Here is a 17,680-nt window from a genome sequence, read left to right as displayed (position 1 = left end):
TTGTTTCATAGATACTGCTGGACATCTAACTGATACTTTTTTCTCCTTATTTACCAACAGATCCCAGGTTGTCTGGGGTCATGGTATACCCAGCTAAAATAACTCCATTTCCCATCTTCTCAGCTTGGGCTTAGTAACACGTTGGGGCTTCTGGCAAACCCTTTAATAAGGGGCAGAGTCCACTGGCAACTCTTCTCTTGCCCTTTTCTCAGAGTGTAGCAAGGAGATGTTACCCAGGTTGAGCAGCCATTTGGGACTATAAGCTAACAAGCCATAGTAATTGGTTTTCTGTTACATTCAGCTGAATGCAATTCCTAATAAGTAAAATGATAGCAATAGTAGTTTATTGAGCTTTAACTGAGTGTGTGCTATCTTCCAGGCACTGTGCCAAATGCTTTATGTTCATTATTTCATTTACCTTACCCTGCAGTCCTTCCCACAAGCATATTGTTAACAATACTTGCAACGATATCCAGATTTTACGAATGATCAAACTGAAGCTTAGAGATTATGAGTAACTTGTCCTTGAGTGGTTAAGTGTGAACATGCATCTGTTCCATAGGAAAGCTTCTGCTCTTAAGATGTAAGTTGGCTTTTTTTTTTTTTAACTTTTTGGTGAGGAAGATTGGCCCTGAGGTAACATCTGTTGCCAATCTTCATCTTTTTTTTGCTTGAGGAAGATTGTCCCTGAGCTAACATCTGTGCCAGTCTTCCTCTATTTTGTATATAGGATGCTGCTACAGCACGGCTTAATGAGCAGCATGTAGGTCTGCACCCGGAATCCGAACCCACGAACCCCAGGTTGCTGAAGCGGATCACGTGAGCTTAATCACTACGCCACCAGGGCGGCCCCTAAGTTGACTTTTTGTAATAAGCTTGTGTTACCTTGGTAGGTAAAATTGAAGGAAATAATAAGCTAAGCAAATAAATAAGCAAAAACTCTGCCTCCTACGATGTGTTCAGAACTATACTCAGTTTCAGGTAAAATATGGGAATTACGTAGTCCATTTGACAAAGTAAAGAGCAGAGAAGTTAGTTAAATTCCTCTGCCCCAGATCTTAAAACTGGTCAGCATCAGTGGTCAAGAATGGCCTCCAGGGTCTGGGAAATCTAATCCCAGTTCTTACCACTACTGAACTAGCTGTGGACTAAAAAACTAGCAGTGGGAATGAACTCATCTACTCCTTTTCATTGTTCATCATGACTTCTCTATCACTGACTGACCTTAAGAATCTATCCTTTTCACCTCCACATCATTGACAATGTTGGTTTCAGAAACATATCTTCAAATCCTGTCTCTGCCAGTTTACTTTCTAATTGAGTTATCTAACCTCAGAACCTCAGTTCTATAAAGTGGGAATAACCATGATGCCTAGTCAGTAGGGCTGTTGTGAGAATTATGGGAATGAATGGGTAATTGGCAGATAGTAGATGGTCAGTAAATATTAATTCTAGATGACTGGCACATAGTAGGTGCTCAAAAATGAGCTGTGATTGCTGAAGACATTATTCCAAAGAATCAAAAACTCAAATGCCCTTGGGGCAAGTTGCCAACATCAATAAATGAAGAAGGCTGAGTAGGGATTGCGGGAAGATAGCACCCGCCATGTCTCAATGAAGCAGTCACTTCATGTATTCTGCACGGGGATCCAGCTTTCTCAGTTCTTCCGATTTTTAAAGCAAAATTGGATATCTGATTTTATGTGAAACTTGATTATAAAATATTGGTTCGTTTATTTTTTTTAAATGCTTTGTGGGCAAAAAAGTCTCCATATCCATTTACAGGCCGCCATTTTGCCACCACTGATCATTCATTCATTTCATTTATTTGTTAAACAAACTGGAGAGGTTGAAGGTAATTCAGAAGTGAGTTACAAAAGTGCTGGAGAATAAGACTTTCAAAGGAAGATAAATGACACTGAGATTATTCAAGTTGGAAAAGAGTGGGCTGTGAGTTGGCTAATTAATAGCTTTCAAATATATGAAGGCATTTTAAACAGTTGATGTTGACTAATTATCCTTTATCTTCTAGAGACCAGTACAAAAGAAAGTGGATTCATTTTTAAGGGGAATAATTATGAATAAATATGAGAAAAATATTCTGGATACTGGGAGTTTTTCAGTTTTAGATTGAACAGGAGAAAAGGCTGTGGACTCATTTGGTAAAGCCTTTTAAAAAATAAGACAGGTTATCAGAGGGATTTGTTTGTATGGTTTGGATTACCTTGGAATGACCTGGAGTTCTGAGGCTGTGGTTACTTATTCTGAAGGGATTTGATAGCTGCACCCAACTTTTTGTGCTTGCTGTTCACTCCAGGGTACAATTCAAGGGAAGAACCGAGAAGTCCTTAATGATTTGGGATTCTGGTTACTTGAGAGTCTTTTGCCCCTCATATGCTGTCACTGCTCCAGTTAATGGACACACTGAATACAGGGCTCCTTTTGGAGATGTAGAAAAAAAGTTTCCCTGGGGAAGTCACATCTTCCAGCTTGACAAATGCCAACTTGACATTTTCCTCCTCTTTCATTATTCTGAATAATTCTGCAAAGGCCTCCTCATTCCAGTTCTGTACTGAGCATGAGAATTTGCCTTTTCCACTTGTCAAAAGATGTCGAGTTTCTAGGAGTCCATGGTTGTATGCACTTCAGTTTTCAGAGGAAAAGGAATTCCAAGGATTCCAGAAATGGCAGTAGATGTCTTTCTGTACTAACTTTGGTTCAGGTGTTTTAAAAATTCGAACTGTAACAGGGTCTTAAATATTCTTTTTCCTGTTGCTGAAGAATTTCAAGTTATTTTAAAATATATGGAGGGTTGCCTAGTAACTACAGCTTCACTAGCTGTGTAAGAGAAGTTTGCTTTTTTTTGTTTTTTCTCTTTGTTACAGAAGCACAGTCGGAGAAGAGTAATGGGAGACAGGATTCATCAAGAATGAAGGAAAAACAAGGTGTATCTTTGGGGTTTGAGATCCCATAAAACTGATGTTGGAGGGAACATGTAACACTAGGTTCTAGTCTGAGGCAATAGGGAACAAGTTCAAGGAGATTGTCTTCCACTTTATCTTTGCTTATGCCAAATAGTTTGAGTACAGTGTATTGTAGGGAGTTGAATTATGAAAATGTTCTCGCCCTTCCTTCTCTCATTCCTTCCTTCCTTCCTTGCTTCCTTCCTTCCTTCCTTCTGGATTATTCTGCTTGGGCTGCCATAAGAGAATACTGGAGACTGAGTGTCTTAAACAACAGAAATTTATTTTCTTACAGTTCTGGAGGCTGGAAGTCCGAGATATGGGTGCCAGAAGGGTTGCTATCTGGTGAAGCATTTCTTCCTTGTTTGTAGACAGCTGCCTTCTTACTGTGTCCTCACATGGCCTTTCCTCTGTGCTCGTGGGGAGAGAGATCTCTGGTGTCTCTTCCTCCTCTTATAAGGACACCAATCCGATCAGATTAGGACCCTACCCTTATAACCTCATTTAACCTTAGTCACTTCTTTAAAGGACTTATCTCCAAATACAGTCACTACAGTCACATTGCGGGTTGAGGCTTCAGCATGTGAATTTTGGGGGGACACAATTCAGTCCATAACAAATAGCATAGATAGTCTTAATGTTCTATGGACCTGATTCCAGGCTCTGAGATATGGATTAGTTATAACTAATTTCATAACTGACTTTACTCTTCTTCTTAATTCTGCTTCTTTTAACCTAATGGGAAATAATTAACCACTGATCAAGATGAAAATCTAGTTGGTACCATCATCTGTTTTTACTGAGTCAGTTCAGGTTTGTAACTAACTTGTTGAAGAGCTGAATATTGAACTTTTCAGAGTTCTGTGGGGATTGTGGGAGTTTTATGAACTTATATTAGTACTCACTGCACCTTTCTATATTCAAGGACAGATCTTGTTTCTTCTCTCTCTCTCTCTTTTTTTTAACACTCTTTGACCTGTAAAGAAGAAAACTGAGGGAAAATGCAGTTTAAGTTAATGGAAGCATCAGTACTGTGTGATACAGGACACCTAGACTTGATTCATTTGAAAAATATTTATTGCCATCTCTGAGCCAGGAACATGTCCTCAGGATAATATGATGAACAAGACAAGCAAGGACCATGCCCCTAGAACATTCCTTCCTAGTTTATTAAATCTCAGGCTTCTAGAAGTAGAAGGGCACTGTACCTTGAAAGGAGTGTTTTTTAGGGAAGGGAAAATGGATTAGTAGTTTACCAGAGGGCTGGTTTGGGTCACGATGGTTTTAGGTAGGCTGTGGGCACAGTACGTTTTAGGGCACGCCAGCTACCATCTAACCTTTCAGAGAGACGATAACCTTGTTCCTTCTACTAAATGTTCCTTGGAGTCTTTGTTGGGAACAAAGCCCTGCATTGGATGAATCATTGGTCCAGCCTTTTCTATCTTTTCTTCCGGTTTTTCTTGTGTTACCTTGAAGCCCCGTGCCATGATCATCCGTCCTTCTCTTTTCTGTGTCTGGCTGACTCTTCCTCAATTTCTACCCTGTAAATGCCTCCTCATTCTGATTTGGGAACATATGCTGCTGTCATATTTTATTATTAACTTTAATCATGTGAATAATGCCTATCACATTCTCATTCTAAGAAGTTAAAACATGACAAATAAATGCCAAGGGCAGTGTCCCTTGGCAGTATCCTCTTTCCTTTAATTCCTTACCAAGGGTAATCACTCTTATCAATTTGCCTAATATAATTTCAGATGATTTCTAGGCATTTGAATAAATATATGTATCCCTAGAAATACAGTTATTGGATATGTGTGTTCTGTTACGTGAATGGTATCCTATATGGAGTGTTCTACAAGGTGTATTATTTATTTACCTAGAGAGAAACACATGTACATAAGCAGAGATGTAATAAGATGACTATTGCATCATAGTTTGTAGTGGTGAAAAGTTAAAAACAACATATATTTCCATTAATAGAAGAGTGGCCAAATAACTATTCATTATGCATACTATGGAATTCTATACAATTTTAAGTAGAATGAAGATATAGAATGAAGGAGATATAGAATGAATATACACATACTGACATGGAGAGATTCTTGCTATACTCTTTGCATCATATCCATATTTCCATCAAATTGTTTACGACACGATACTGAAATTGTTGATACACGTTCCTCCTACATTAGATTGGGAGCATCTGGAGGGTAGGAGTTGAAATTTTTCTTTCTGTATTTCTAACCTACCTCGGCGCAGAATGGGCTTTCAATAAGTACTGTTGAACAAGTGAAAAAATATATTAAATGAGTGAATAAATAAATGTGCTATACTTGAACTAATAAATGAAGAGCAAGTACATAAATATATTTTTAAGAACTGGAAAGAATTTTGTTAAGTTACAATAATTCTGGTTCAGTGTTCAAAATTATGAAGAGAGTTATGTATGGATTCAGTTTTCAAAAATGGAAAATCATTCCAAAAATATTTGTCTGAAAGTGTGCCTTTAAAAACAATTAATGATACATATATTTTCCTATTGCTGTTGTAATAAATTATCACAAACTTAGTGGTTTAAAAGAACACACATTTATTATCTTACAGTTCTGGAGGCCAAAAGTCTGAATTGAACCTTATGGGGCTAAAATCGAGGTGTCAGCAGGGCTGCGTTTCTTCTGGAGGCTTCGGGAAAAATTGGCTCCTTGCCTTTTCCAGATTCTAGAGGCTGCCCACATTCCTAGGCTTTTGGCCTCTTCCTTCATCTTCCTTCCACTCCCGCCTCTGTTTCTACTGTCACATCTTTTTTTTCTGACTTTGCCCTCTCGCCTGTCTCTTATAAGGACACATGTAATTACATTGTGCCTACCAGATAATCTGGGACAGTTTCTCCATATCAAAATCTCTAGCTTAATCACATCTGCAAAAGTGTCTTTTGCCATGTAAGCCAACATCTTCCCAGGTTCTGGGCATTAGGATGTGGACATCTTTGGGGGGGACATTTTTTTGTCTACCATAATATATCTTGTTGCTGTTGATTAGTAAATCTTACTTTGAGATCTTATCATGGGAAACGTTCTACAAATGTCGCTTCACATGCATATTTGTAGAGTTTTGAGCTTGTGTTCTCTCTTGCTTATCCCATTTCGGAAAGTTAATTTGTTTACTAGGTAGACAAATCATTTCTTATATGGGTTGCCAATGAAAAGAGACATGGTTTAACCAAAGAGAGCATGCCATGATGGATTTTGTACCTCCTGTGGAGATGCTAGCTACCCAAAAATGTGTGCTAGTAATACAGAGGAGTCAGATTGCTGGCAATCATCCAGTTTTGTTTGATGATGGTATAAATGTCTAGAGTATGCTTTTATGCAATTCCGTGATGCTGCGGTAATTGGGTAATGCATTAGCTGACAGAAATCCCTGACATAATCCATCTCTTTCTAGCTCTAGTTACTTCTGACTCCTGAAGTGGACAGGGGAAGCAAAAAGAAAGGTGTGTATAATAGTAAAGTGTTCACTTGCAGTGTGTCATGCACCCTTAGGCTAAAGATAGATAGCGTCTCAGAATCCAGCTCCCATATTCTCGTTTCCCTGTATGTAATTCCTTAAGTGGGCAGAAAAGTGTCTGATTATATAACCCTGTTATAGAGGGAAGAGGAGCTATATTTAAATATGCATGTGGAGAATCCATTGTCAGCTACAGATACATATTTAATTACTCTAAGAAAAAAAATCCATGAATTTGAATATGATGTGGGGGTTGATTTTATTCAAATGAGGGTTCTAATTCAGTCTAAAAAGAACTGAGCAGTGTTGTTTAAATGATTGCCTCTTAGGAGACAGTATGTGTATATGTATTTATAGCCCTACTTTATTTAAAGAGGCTTTTACAGCAGATGGAAAGACATAAGTGAGAGAAGAAAATAATTTAAATTTAACCCTTTGGAAATACTCTAGCTTTAGGAACATTTTATTGTCTTCCTTGGGTCTCATAGAGTATGTTGTTACATCTGACCTGTATCTTCGCCTTCTAACGTCCTGTGCTAAGAGCTTTATCCTCACAAAAACTCAGGTCCCTCCAAGTAATAGAGATGGGACTCCACCTCAGATGGTTTGACCCCAGATGTGTGCTCTACACTATCTAAGATCTGGCCTAGCAATAAGTGATGAGAAAGTTAACATAGGTATTCACTCAGTCACTAATTCATTCATTCATTCAATTATTTAATAGGTACTTGCTAATAGGTATCTATTTAATAGATAATAGAAACTAACTATGATCAGTTTCTACTCACAGAACACTTCTGGCACCAAATGTGTGTTGGATTTTCTCTCATCAACCAATTCTCCAACTCTTTGGACACCAACTGGTGTCCTACAATTCAATTCAGTTCTGACACTAACTACCTGGATTTAATGCAGACCCCACATGTTAAGGGCTCATCCACAAGATTGCCCCCCACTTCAGATGCCATTTGCAAGTAGTGGATCTCCAAGGTTACCTACACTTCTGTCCGACTTGGCTACAAATGGGGGGTTCCCATGACCCCTTTCTTAGGCTTGATAATTTGTTAAAACAGCTCACAGAACTCAGGGAAATACTTTACTTCTATTACTCGTTTATTTTAAAGGATACAAATGAACAACCAGATGAAGAGGTACATAGGGTGAGGTCTGGAAGGGTTCTGAGTCCGGGAGCTTTTGTCCGAGTGGAGTTGGGGTATGCAACCCTCCCAGCACATGGATGCCTTCACAAACCTGGAAGCTCTCTGAACCCCATTGTTTAGGGTTTTTGTGGAGGTTCCATTATGTAGGCATGATTGATTAAATCAATAGTCATTGGTGATTAACTCAATCTCTAGCCCTTCTCACCTCCCTCAACCCGATAATCATGTGGTTGGTTCTTCTGGCAACCAGCCCTCATCCTGAAGCTATCTTGGGACTCACCTAGAGTCACCTCAGTAGCATAAACTCAGGTCTGGTTGAAATGGGCTTATTATGGGTAACAAAAGATGCTCCTCTCACCTCTATCACTTAGGAAATTACAAGAGCTTTAGGAGCTCTGTATTAGGAAACAGAGACGAAGCCCAAATATATGTTTCTTATTATATGACAATATCACAGTACTAAAGATCAAGATTTTTGCTAGTCTGGCAATATAGAAGTTAGATTTAGTTCCTGCCCTCAAAGAATTTACAGGGTAGGGACAAGCGCACTTCTAAACCAGCAAGTGAATCTTTAACATCTTTGCTTTTATTCTGTAACACTGAATTTAAAACAGGTTTTCCTCAGAAGCAATTCTGTTTTTACAAACTGTCTCCTGGGCTCAGAATTCCTCATATTATCAAGTTTCTTGAAAGCCATGCATTTGCTTTTAAATACAACGTATCCCAGGATTCATGTCTTTTGTTTTATAATAATCTTTCAATTTCTTTTATTTATTTTAGAATTTGAAAATATGTGTTGCTGCATATAAAATCTCTAAAGACTTAGCAGGGCTGATTTGATTCAAATATAACTTCCTACCCCATGTGCAATGTTAAGCCCCTGAGTTTAATAGATTTGAGTTCTCACAACTTCTGTGTCTCTTGTGTCAAGGTTTTATTAGCATTTGGTTAACTCGGGCTAATTTGGCCTCAATTTCTTCACCCGGAATAATGGACATAGATATAGATTCTTACGAGGATCAAATGCTATTGTGTAGGAATGCCGTGAAACAAAGTAATGCCATAACAGGTTTAAGTTCTGAAATAAATTGGAAGCATCATGATTTGGGCAGCATAGGATACCAAAATAGCCTAAGTTCCGTGTGTGCTGGTGTCACACAACTTGCATTTGAGTTATATAGTCTCTGAAGTCCACATGCCTAGTGTAAATGCTGGCTTTCACATTCTCAAGCTGTGTGGCTTTGGGTAATTTATTTAAAGTCTCTGAGCTTTAGTTTCCTTATCAGTAAAATAGGCATAATAATAGGTTTTCCCCTCTAGGATTGGTGATGATGAAGGTGCTGGTGGGGATGATAAAGTGATGATGGTGATAATGTTGATGATAACGCCTCACAGTTATTAAGCCCTTACTTTTTGCCAGGTACCAAGCTGAATAGTCCACATGCATCACCTCATAGTGTTCTCAGTCACCCTCTATGGTAGGCACTATTATAATCCCATTTTTTTAAATGAGGAAGTTGAGGTTTAGTGGAGTTAATTAACATGCCCAGGTTCACTTAGCGAGGAATTAGCACATCTAGGACTCCAGTATAGACTCGACTGACTTTTAATGTGTACTGTGTCTCATTTAATGTTTTATTGTACTCCCGTGATTCGAACTGCATTCCCTTCTATCAAGAGGTCAGATGTTATGAAGATTAAGAGAGATATAATAAATGTTAAATGTTGAGCATCATCTCATAGTAAATGCTACATAAATACTAGATATTTAATTAATATTAGATCTATTTATTTTTTACTTATAAATTATAATCTTTATTTATTCCATTTCTATTACTGCCATTAACATTTAAAATCCTGAAATGATTAAATTATTTATTCCCTTCTGTAAAGACACAAAAGTTATCAGTGCCCATACCATCGAAGATGAGGGAATGACAAAATTTCTGTAATATCCAGTGAAAGGCAGAAACACATTCTTCATTTAGGTCAAAGTTTCAAGTTTGAATATGACTTGCTCTCATTTTTTTCAAATAACCAGCTTGTATTTTAAGCAAAATATCATTAAGTTTGTAACACCATCCTCTTGTGATTCACTTAAGAAAGAAAAATGAGTTGTTTAAACACGATGCTATACCAGTTCATTTGAAAGTGAATGATGCATTCAATAACTATATTTGTGAACCTGGCTCTATGCTATGAAATAACTAAATTGTCTGATTTTATCTTTGACTTAACACTTGTTTTGGCTTCAAGGAGATGTGATGTATTAGAAATTGCAGACTACCTGTGGCAAATCTGACTTGTAGTCTTTTAGTAACACCCTATTTCAAATTGTCGAGAGAAAGAATTCTATTATCTCATTAGCATTTTGGTCTTTGAAAATCAAGTGTGTTCTAACTTCTGTAGTGCACATACCTGCACTGTGACGCTCCTCGACCTACAGCTTCTGCTGAACATTTAGACTCTTGTTGCAAGGCTCATGTCATTGGTCCCTTCCCTTGCATTTGATTGGACCAAAGGCATCTCAGATCTTAGATCTCCTAATCTAGCTCCCCAAAGATGCCCCTCATAAGTCCCCCCCATCTCAGTAAATGGCAACTCCATCCTTCCAGTTGTTTGGGCTGTCTTCCTTCAGTCATCCTTGATTCCTCTCTTTCTCTCACATTTTGTTAGCAGTCCCTTAGCAAATTCTGTTAGCTCTATGTTCAAAATACATCTCGGATACAGTTCTTAGAACCCCTACTGTTATCACTGTGGGCCAAAACCGCAAGTATTATCACCTGGACTATTATGGCAACTTCCTAACTTGCTTCCTTGCTTCCAACATTGCCCATCTTTGCTTGAGATGATTTTTGAGACTGTAAGTTAGATCATGCCACTCCTCTGCTCAAAATTCTACAAGTCTCAGATCTTACTAAGAATAAAATCCAGAGTTCGTCCATGGTCTCTGAGGTTTCACATGATCAGGCCTCTGGTTCTTTCTCTGGTTTTCCCTCCTACCACTTTTTCATTCATTCTGTGGGCTGCTTGGCTTCTTCTTAATTATGGCAGGCACACTGCCTCAGGGACTTTGCATGTACCCTTTACTTGGAACACTCTTTCCCTGCATATGGCTCAACTTGCTCCCTTACATCATCTGGCTCTCTGGTTGAGTGACACCTGTCAGAGAGACTTTCTGTGAGCAACCTCTGAAGTAGTATGTGTTTTCACTCATTGGCCTCCATTTTCTGGTTTCATGTTCTTTATCACCAGCTGTGGTGTCTTTTTTATGACACAACTTCTGACACCAAATGTGTGGTGTCTTTTTTCCGTATTGATTCTCCGACACCAACTGGGTATCCAACAATTCAATGGAACAGCCAAGTGGAAGAGATACCTAAGACAAGCTGCATGGAGGAGGGCTGCGTGGAACTTCATGCCCTCTTGGATCTGACCCTTCCCAGCACCTTGATGTGTTTACCAATCCTGACACTCCCTGAACCCTGTCATTTGGGGGTTTCTGTGGAGGACTTGTTATATAAGCATGCTGATGAAATCATTGACCATCAGTGATTGAACTCAATCTCCAGCCTCTCTCCTCTCCCCAAGGGGGAGGGTGAGGATGGGGTAGAAATGAGAGTCCAACCCTCCAATCACGTGGTTGGTTCTTCTGGGCCATCAAGAGTCACCTCATTAGCATAAATTTAGGTATGATTGAAAGAAGCTAGTTATGGATAATAGAAGATGCTCCTAAAACTCTTATCGTTCCTGTCACTCAGGAAATTCCGAGGGTTTTAGGAGCTCTCTGCCAGGAACGGGGGACAAAAATGAAGTACATATTTCTTACTATACCACACCCGCCAGCCTACTTCATTTGGAACTTAGACGTTGGTTGTCTGTCTGCACCTGCTAGAGTTAAGATCCACAGCAACGTTACTTTTGACAGTTTTTTTAATTGCTCTTATTCAGCACCCAGAATAGTGCCTGATGCACCATAAACACTCAATCAATGTTTATTGAACGAGTTACTTAATTGAATTAAATTGGACATTAATTAATTCAAGAGTTAATGGAGGAAGACACAGATAGAGGCAGTGATGAGTGAACACGTGCTCCAGGAGAGTCCAAACCCAAGAAAGAGAGAGAGAGAGCAAAGTTGATTTCTGAAGAGCTTTCTAGTGTGAGTTTTAGTCCTTCATGACACACTGTTTTATTTCTTTCCCTTGGAGAGTTCCCTCAGCTTTGCCTGTCTCCTGAAAATAAATCCCTCTCCCCCGCTTTTTTTTGCTGAGGAAGATTGGCCCTGAGCTAACGTCTGTTGCCAATCTTCCTCTTTTTGCTTGAGGAAGATTAGCCCTGAGCTAACATCTGTGCCAATCTTCCTCTATTTTATATGTGGGACGCCACCACGGCATGGCTTGATGAGCAGTGTGTAGGTCCACACCCCGGATCCGAGCCTGCGAACCCTGGGCTACTGAAGCAGAGCTCGCGCACCTAACCACTACGCCACTGGGCCGGCCCCAATAAACTCCCTTTTTCGTAAGCAAGGTTGAATGGGTTTTCCATTTGTAGGAAGCCAAATTATCTCGGCTAATGTAGCCCTTATAAGCCTAGAAGAGTAAAAGAAATGTGCCTAGCACATAATAGATGCTCAACAAATATTTTCTAATGATTGAATGATTGCTAAAAGGAGAAAGGCTGATATTTCCTATTGACTAGAGGGAGAAAGCGCCCACACATTTGATTGCTAGATTTTGTGGTCATGAAATCAGAAACCCGGTAACCACTCTAAAAGGAGCCACCAACTATTGCCTCTTTGATGGCACTTAACTTCAAAACTCCAATAAAAATTGTTACAACTGTTAATTAAAGAACTGTATTTAAGGCCAGCATCAGGGACCAAAGTTGTTCTGGCTGCAGGGTTGAAGCATTTAGACGCAGTCCCGCTAGTCTGCTGCACACCAGGCTTGAAAAATTGTGCTGCACTAAAAGCTTGTGAAATGGGGATACAATAGTTCACCCCACTCGCCTCTCAGCTATGCCTCCTGCACCCCCCAGGTCAAACCCAAAGTCAGAGTCCTCCCATTTGGAAGTGACAGATGCTGAGGGGAGTAAAGCAGTGTGGTGGGAGAGGGGAGAAAAGATTGGGAGAGGGAAGTCTAGGACTAGAGACGGGGAGTGGTATTAATACTAGAGCAGGAAGAAGTGAAGGGAAGCTTTGCTGCAGGCAAAGATGCAACTTGGGGTTTTCGTCCCTTTGTCTTCATATGTGAGTCTGGTCCACCTGCTCACATAAGCAGCTATTTGCTGGTAAGTGTCCTCATTAGGAGGCAGTGAAAATTGACAGGACTTCCCCTTTGAAACCCCTACAGATCTCAGAAACCCCAAAGTCTGCTTCTCTGATCACACAGTCTCCTCGAATGATCTGATTTTAGGAATATCCGTTATCGTGACTAACAGTGAAATAGATCATTATATGCCGTCGGGACCTGCCCTCTCTCCTGTAACCAGGTTGTGGAACAGCAAGGAAGCTGCTGGTTGTATTTTCTTCATTATTCAGTGGGGAGAACTGAGATTCAGAGGAGTCAAGGAGTTTATCTGCCCAAGATCACACAGTAGAAGGAGGGCAGGGTTTCACACTCAGCTCTCTGTGACTCTTAAAGCAAATTTACGACACACATTATTTCTTGGGGTTGTGATATTTCCCCTATGCTATCTTATCTTTCTTGACTAATTTTCATTAAGATCATTAGCATACTCTTGAGTTTGTAGCTGAAATTTATCTATATCAAATTAAAAATCAGACTTTAAAAAGAGAATCCAAAGGCTGGGTGTTCATCACTCTATAGTTTTTAATTCGTGGTGCTTGGTGGCAATTTGTTTTCAGCCAGAGGACAGCCCTTTGGAGAAGAACATTATTCGAGGACGTTCCTGAGTGGGTAATGGTCACTGTCTGGTCGGAGCGCAGGCCAAGTTCTTGCTCTGCTCACGTGTTAAATATCCGAGTGGCGCTGCTCTGAGAGCGGGGGTTATTTATAGTGGGTCTAATTCTGACTGTCCTTGCCCTGGAAGGAAGCGTTGTCCCCAGGGGTGGGAGCCTGCCTAACAAACTCCTGAGCTCAGGCAGAAGAAGGTGGCATCCTGCTCTCCTAGTTGGTTGGAAACCTTTATGTTAGTCATCTGGTTGACTATGGGTACAGAGGAATACTACAGGGACAAATGGAATCTCACCAAATGGGCCAAAATGAATTCTCTTTTGGACTCGAGCATTAAAATTCTTATTTCATTTTCAAATGTGTGTCCTTTGAACGTATTTACACAGGGAATAAGTGCTATCAGAGAAAACATTCATTGAAATGCCCCAAAGAGCAGGGAATGCATTATATTTTTGTTTGTTTTTATTATTTTATTTCTTTAGGGCTTATAGTAATTGTGGGACCCCTTTGTGAGAGGTCAGAGGGAATATGGAAATATCTAGATGCAGATCTGATTTCAGGATGTTAAAGCCGTTATTTAACCTTTGGAGAGTTTCTTCTTTTAGAAAATGGAAACGATGATCATAATACCCATGTTGAGAGATTAAATAGGCTGTAGAAGCCCAGAGCTCAGGCTCTCATTCAATATTGACCATTATTATCCATTTGCAAGTAAACCACTTAAAAACTGTGCTGCCTATATTTACAACTTAATAATTATTATTATAATAATTTAGGCAATAATAAAAATCTAATAATTTAGGCAATCCTTTTAATCTTTACTGAAATTATAGAGGGGTTCGTAAGAAGGTGTATTCAGGTCTTCTAAGGCTTCCTTGGTGGTAATTCAATTTGTTTTGAAGATTTGCCTGCAGATTTGGGGCCAAACCCTAAGAAACAAATCGCTTTTTTGTTACAAATGTGTGCGCATGAGTGGGCGATTTTTTTCGTGCCAATTCTCAGCCACAGGCTGCACGGTTTCCTTTCTGCTCTAGCCACTTTCCCTCACTAAGTTTTTCTCTTTAAATTTGGCTGCTTCTCCCAGTTAAAGTTCACTCTTCTCTGATGTCTGGCCAAGGAGCCTGCGTACAAGCAAACTGAGAATATTTTAACCGTTTTCTGCATTCCTCTCGTTTAGGTTTGCGGAGGTCACGTTTCAGAATCACCACCTGATGGTTTTCTCCGTCTTCTGTTGATCATGTTGGATAAAGACAGGCTGTTTAAAGAACACTCTTGGTCTGAGGGGTGTCCTTTCTCTGCATTGTGAAGGGCGAGGCTCCAAAGCTGGGGCACCGACAGTCTGGCGCCGGGATTCATGAAGCTCTAAATGGTGAATATTCAGGAAAGAAATGTATTTGTGCCCTTTGATCCAGAGCCGGCTGCCAGGGGTGCTGGCTGGGAAGGAGAAGAAAATGTATTGGCTGACAACTTGGGTTTTAAGAATGTTAGAAATAATGATTGTCTCCTTAGGAGTTGAACTTTCTTGCTGCTGACTCGTGGTTTGATTATAAACCGAGTATTTGGCAGAAACTAAGTATATTTGGTTAAAAAAAAAAAAAAACCTTCAAAACACAAAAAAAGATGTCCAATTACTGGATACCTCCTAGAGCCATGTAGTTAAATTAAACTGTGTTTTTTTTCCAGAAATACCTAGAGCAACTCTATCTTCCAATAATAGATATCTCTTCATCCACATGGCTATGTCTGAATTCCCAGAGAAAACAGTAGGACTGTCTCTTATCAGAAAGCAGCCTTTTTTCTTTCTTTCTGAACACCAGTGTGAAAGGCATGTGTGAGTTCTTATTCAGAGGTAGAGATGTTTCAAAATCAGTTGCTTACCACAAACAGGCAATGTCGATGAAATAATGAGATTTTATTTATCATAGAAAATGTTTGTTAAGGTACAGTTTGCCTGGTCTCTTAGTTTACTGAGAAGTGGTTCAAAATAGTCGCAGTTTCTGTGTAGGTCTGATAAGGATTAAATAATTGTACTTCCAGCGTAAAGGGCAATCTAGAGAATTTCTTTCGTTAATGTTTCTCTCTAAAATTGAAAGCTGGAGCAACATGCCTGAAAACATGGATTTGGTCTTTGAATGATGTCTGAGATGTCTTTTACCTATACAATTCAATTCTAATTCCAATGGGAAAATTCAGGATCTGTGGTTCAGAATTTGCCTTCTCTCTGGGAACGGGAGCTTTAAAAGTTTTTAAATTTTATTTGTTACCTGACAAGTAATAGCTGTTTTGTGGGTTGACGAATGAAGATCCATTTTAACTGTATATTCCTGTGCTTAGAATTTAATGAAGCTTCTGCAATTCTCTGGTTGTTCCCGAGAAACAGGCCTTAGCTCCCTTCTTTTCACAGAACCATATGTTGTCATGGCATCCGTGGCTAAATTCAAATCCGAGAGCAGACCTCTCACGTTGGTGTTATTAGATGGTATATGCTCCAGTACTTGATATGGGGGATGCTGACCCGCAAAGGGCTTTTCGTTAGTTCCCAAAATGGAGGATGGGAAGCCAAGTTGCTTTCCTAAGAACAAAGTAAAACTCAATGCCATGGGAAGGCCAACTTGAGTAGAAATAGATTTTTTTTTTTCCAGAAAGAGAGAGCATTTAAAAACAGAATTTAACAAAGTAGCAAAGAGTTACAGGGGAACAATTTGAGGCTTTAAGATAACGTAACAATGGTACTTTCTCCAGTGGAAAACTATGCATCCATTAAACAGAAAGAGTTAGGGCTATGCATATTGAAGTGGAAAGGTGCTTTGATTTGCTATCAAGTGGAAAAGTAGAGGAGAAAGTTGTAAAAAATTATACTTGGTGTGATCTTTATTAAAAAACAATACATGCAAGTTTATGTATAAATAGATAGGTAGAATGATACCACTATTTGATTTAGGCTTGGCTGCATATACCCAAAAACTCAGAATCATAGTGGCTTACTAAGGTAGAAACTTAGTTTTCTTTTGTGGAAAAGAAATCAAAGTTAATGTGGTAGCTCCATGGTCATCAGGAAACCAGGTTCTTCTGTGTGTTTGCTCCACCATTCTAGTATGTGGCTTCCCACCTAAAGGTTACCTCATGGTCCAAGATGGCTGCTGGAGCTCCATGCATCATGTCTCTTATAGGCTAGAAAAAGGAGGAAAGGCAGAAGGGCAAAATAATCTTGTCCCCTTCCACTTTAAGAAGCTTTCCAGTATTTAGTCACCTGGCTTCACCTAGAATCCTAGAAAATACAGTCTCTCGGGTGGCACAATGTCCAGGATTTTGTTACTATCCAGTAAGAAGAGAGTGGTGATTGGGAGGCAAGTTGCAAGTACTGCTGCCAAGTGGCAACCTCTGCACTAGGAATGGAGAGGAGAAGGAAGACTTCCATTTTCTTTTTTATACACTCTGTATTGTTGATTGTTTTAAATGAGCATTTTTTACTTAAACAGTAAAAAAAACAGAAAGAAAAATTAAGAAATGCGTATTTTAAAGAAGAAATAAAAATAAAAGGGGAGACGTGGTAACCCATCAGTCCAAGGTTCGCGGCATAACAGAAATGATAGTTCTCTGTCTTCTTGGATGTGCCCTTTAATGTTAAAGCATCTTTGCATCTTGAACAGATCCTCTCTCATGACCCAGTGCTGGTCCCTGAACAGGGTCAGAGACAGAGTGTTTACTCAGTTTGGATTTCATAGTTTTCTTATCTGTATTGAAACTGTTTGCAGAGATGGAATTCGACTCGCAAGTACTAATTCTTAGCTGCCATTTAGCCTCCTAATTGCTACATGCTGAAGGCCTTGGGGTGTTCAGGGCTGGAGACAGAACTATAATAATAAGACTAAAAGAGACTGATGCATTAGTGAGGTAGTATAGTCTAGTGGACCGGAACGTGGGTTCTTGAATCAGAGTGGCTCTTTAATTCTACTGTTAATATTCTAAACCTCAATTTCTCACTTCCAAAATGATAACAATAATAGTTCCTCTCTGGTTCATGGACCTGCCGTAAGAATTTAAGAAGATCGTGTGATCAGGTGACTGGCCATCAGTAAACGCTCAAGATGGTGGTGTTTTTGTTGCTGGCACACCATGTGCTAGGCAT

General features: G+C 39.5%; 1 protein-coding gene across 4 annotated transcripts in view; it reads left to right on the top strand.

The window, feature by feature from the left end:
- Window positions 1–17,680, top strand: part of DOK5 (docking protein 5) — a 202,024-nt gene that overhangs the window by 28,492 nt on the left and 155,852 nt on the right. The window contains exon 1 of one of the 4 annotated variants that reach the window (XM_087445102.1): window positions 14,741–14,920. The exons of the other annotated variants lie outside the window; for them this stretch is intronic. Coding sequence (XP_087301228.1) covers window positions 14,918–14,920 — 3 coding nt within the window. The 5' untranslated portion in view covers window positions 14,741–14,917. Of the gene's footprint in view, window positions 1–14,740; window positions 14,921–17,680 lie in introns of those variants that run through there. 4 annotated transcript variants of the gene reach the window in all.

Source organism: Ceratotherium simum, chromosome 21 (genome assembly GCF_057802395.1).
Source record: "Ceratotherium simum simum isolate JZ-2026a chromosome 21, ASM5780239v1, whole genome shotgun sequence".
NCBI lineage: Eukaryota > Metazoa > Chordata > Mammalia > Perissodactyla > Rhinocerotidae > Ceratotherium > Ceratotherium simum.
The sequence above is the reverse complement of the archived record's forward strand: the minus strand, read 5'-3'. Positions and strand labels throughout refer to the sequence as shown.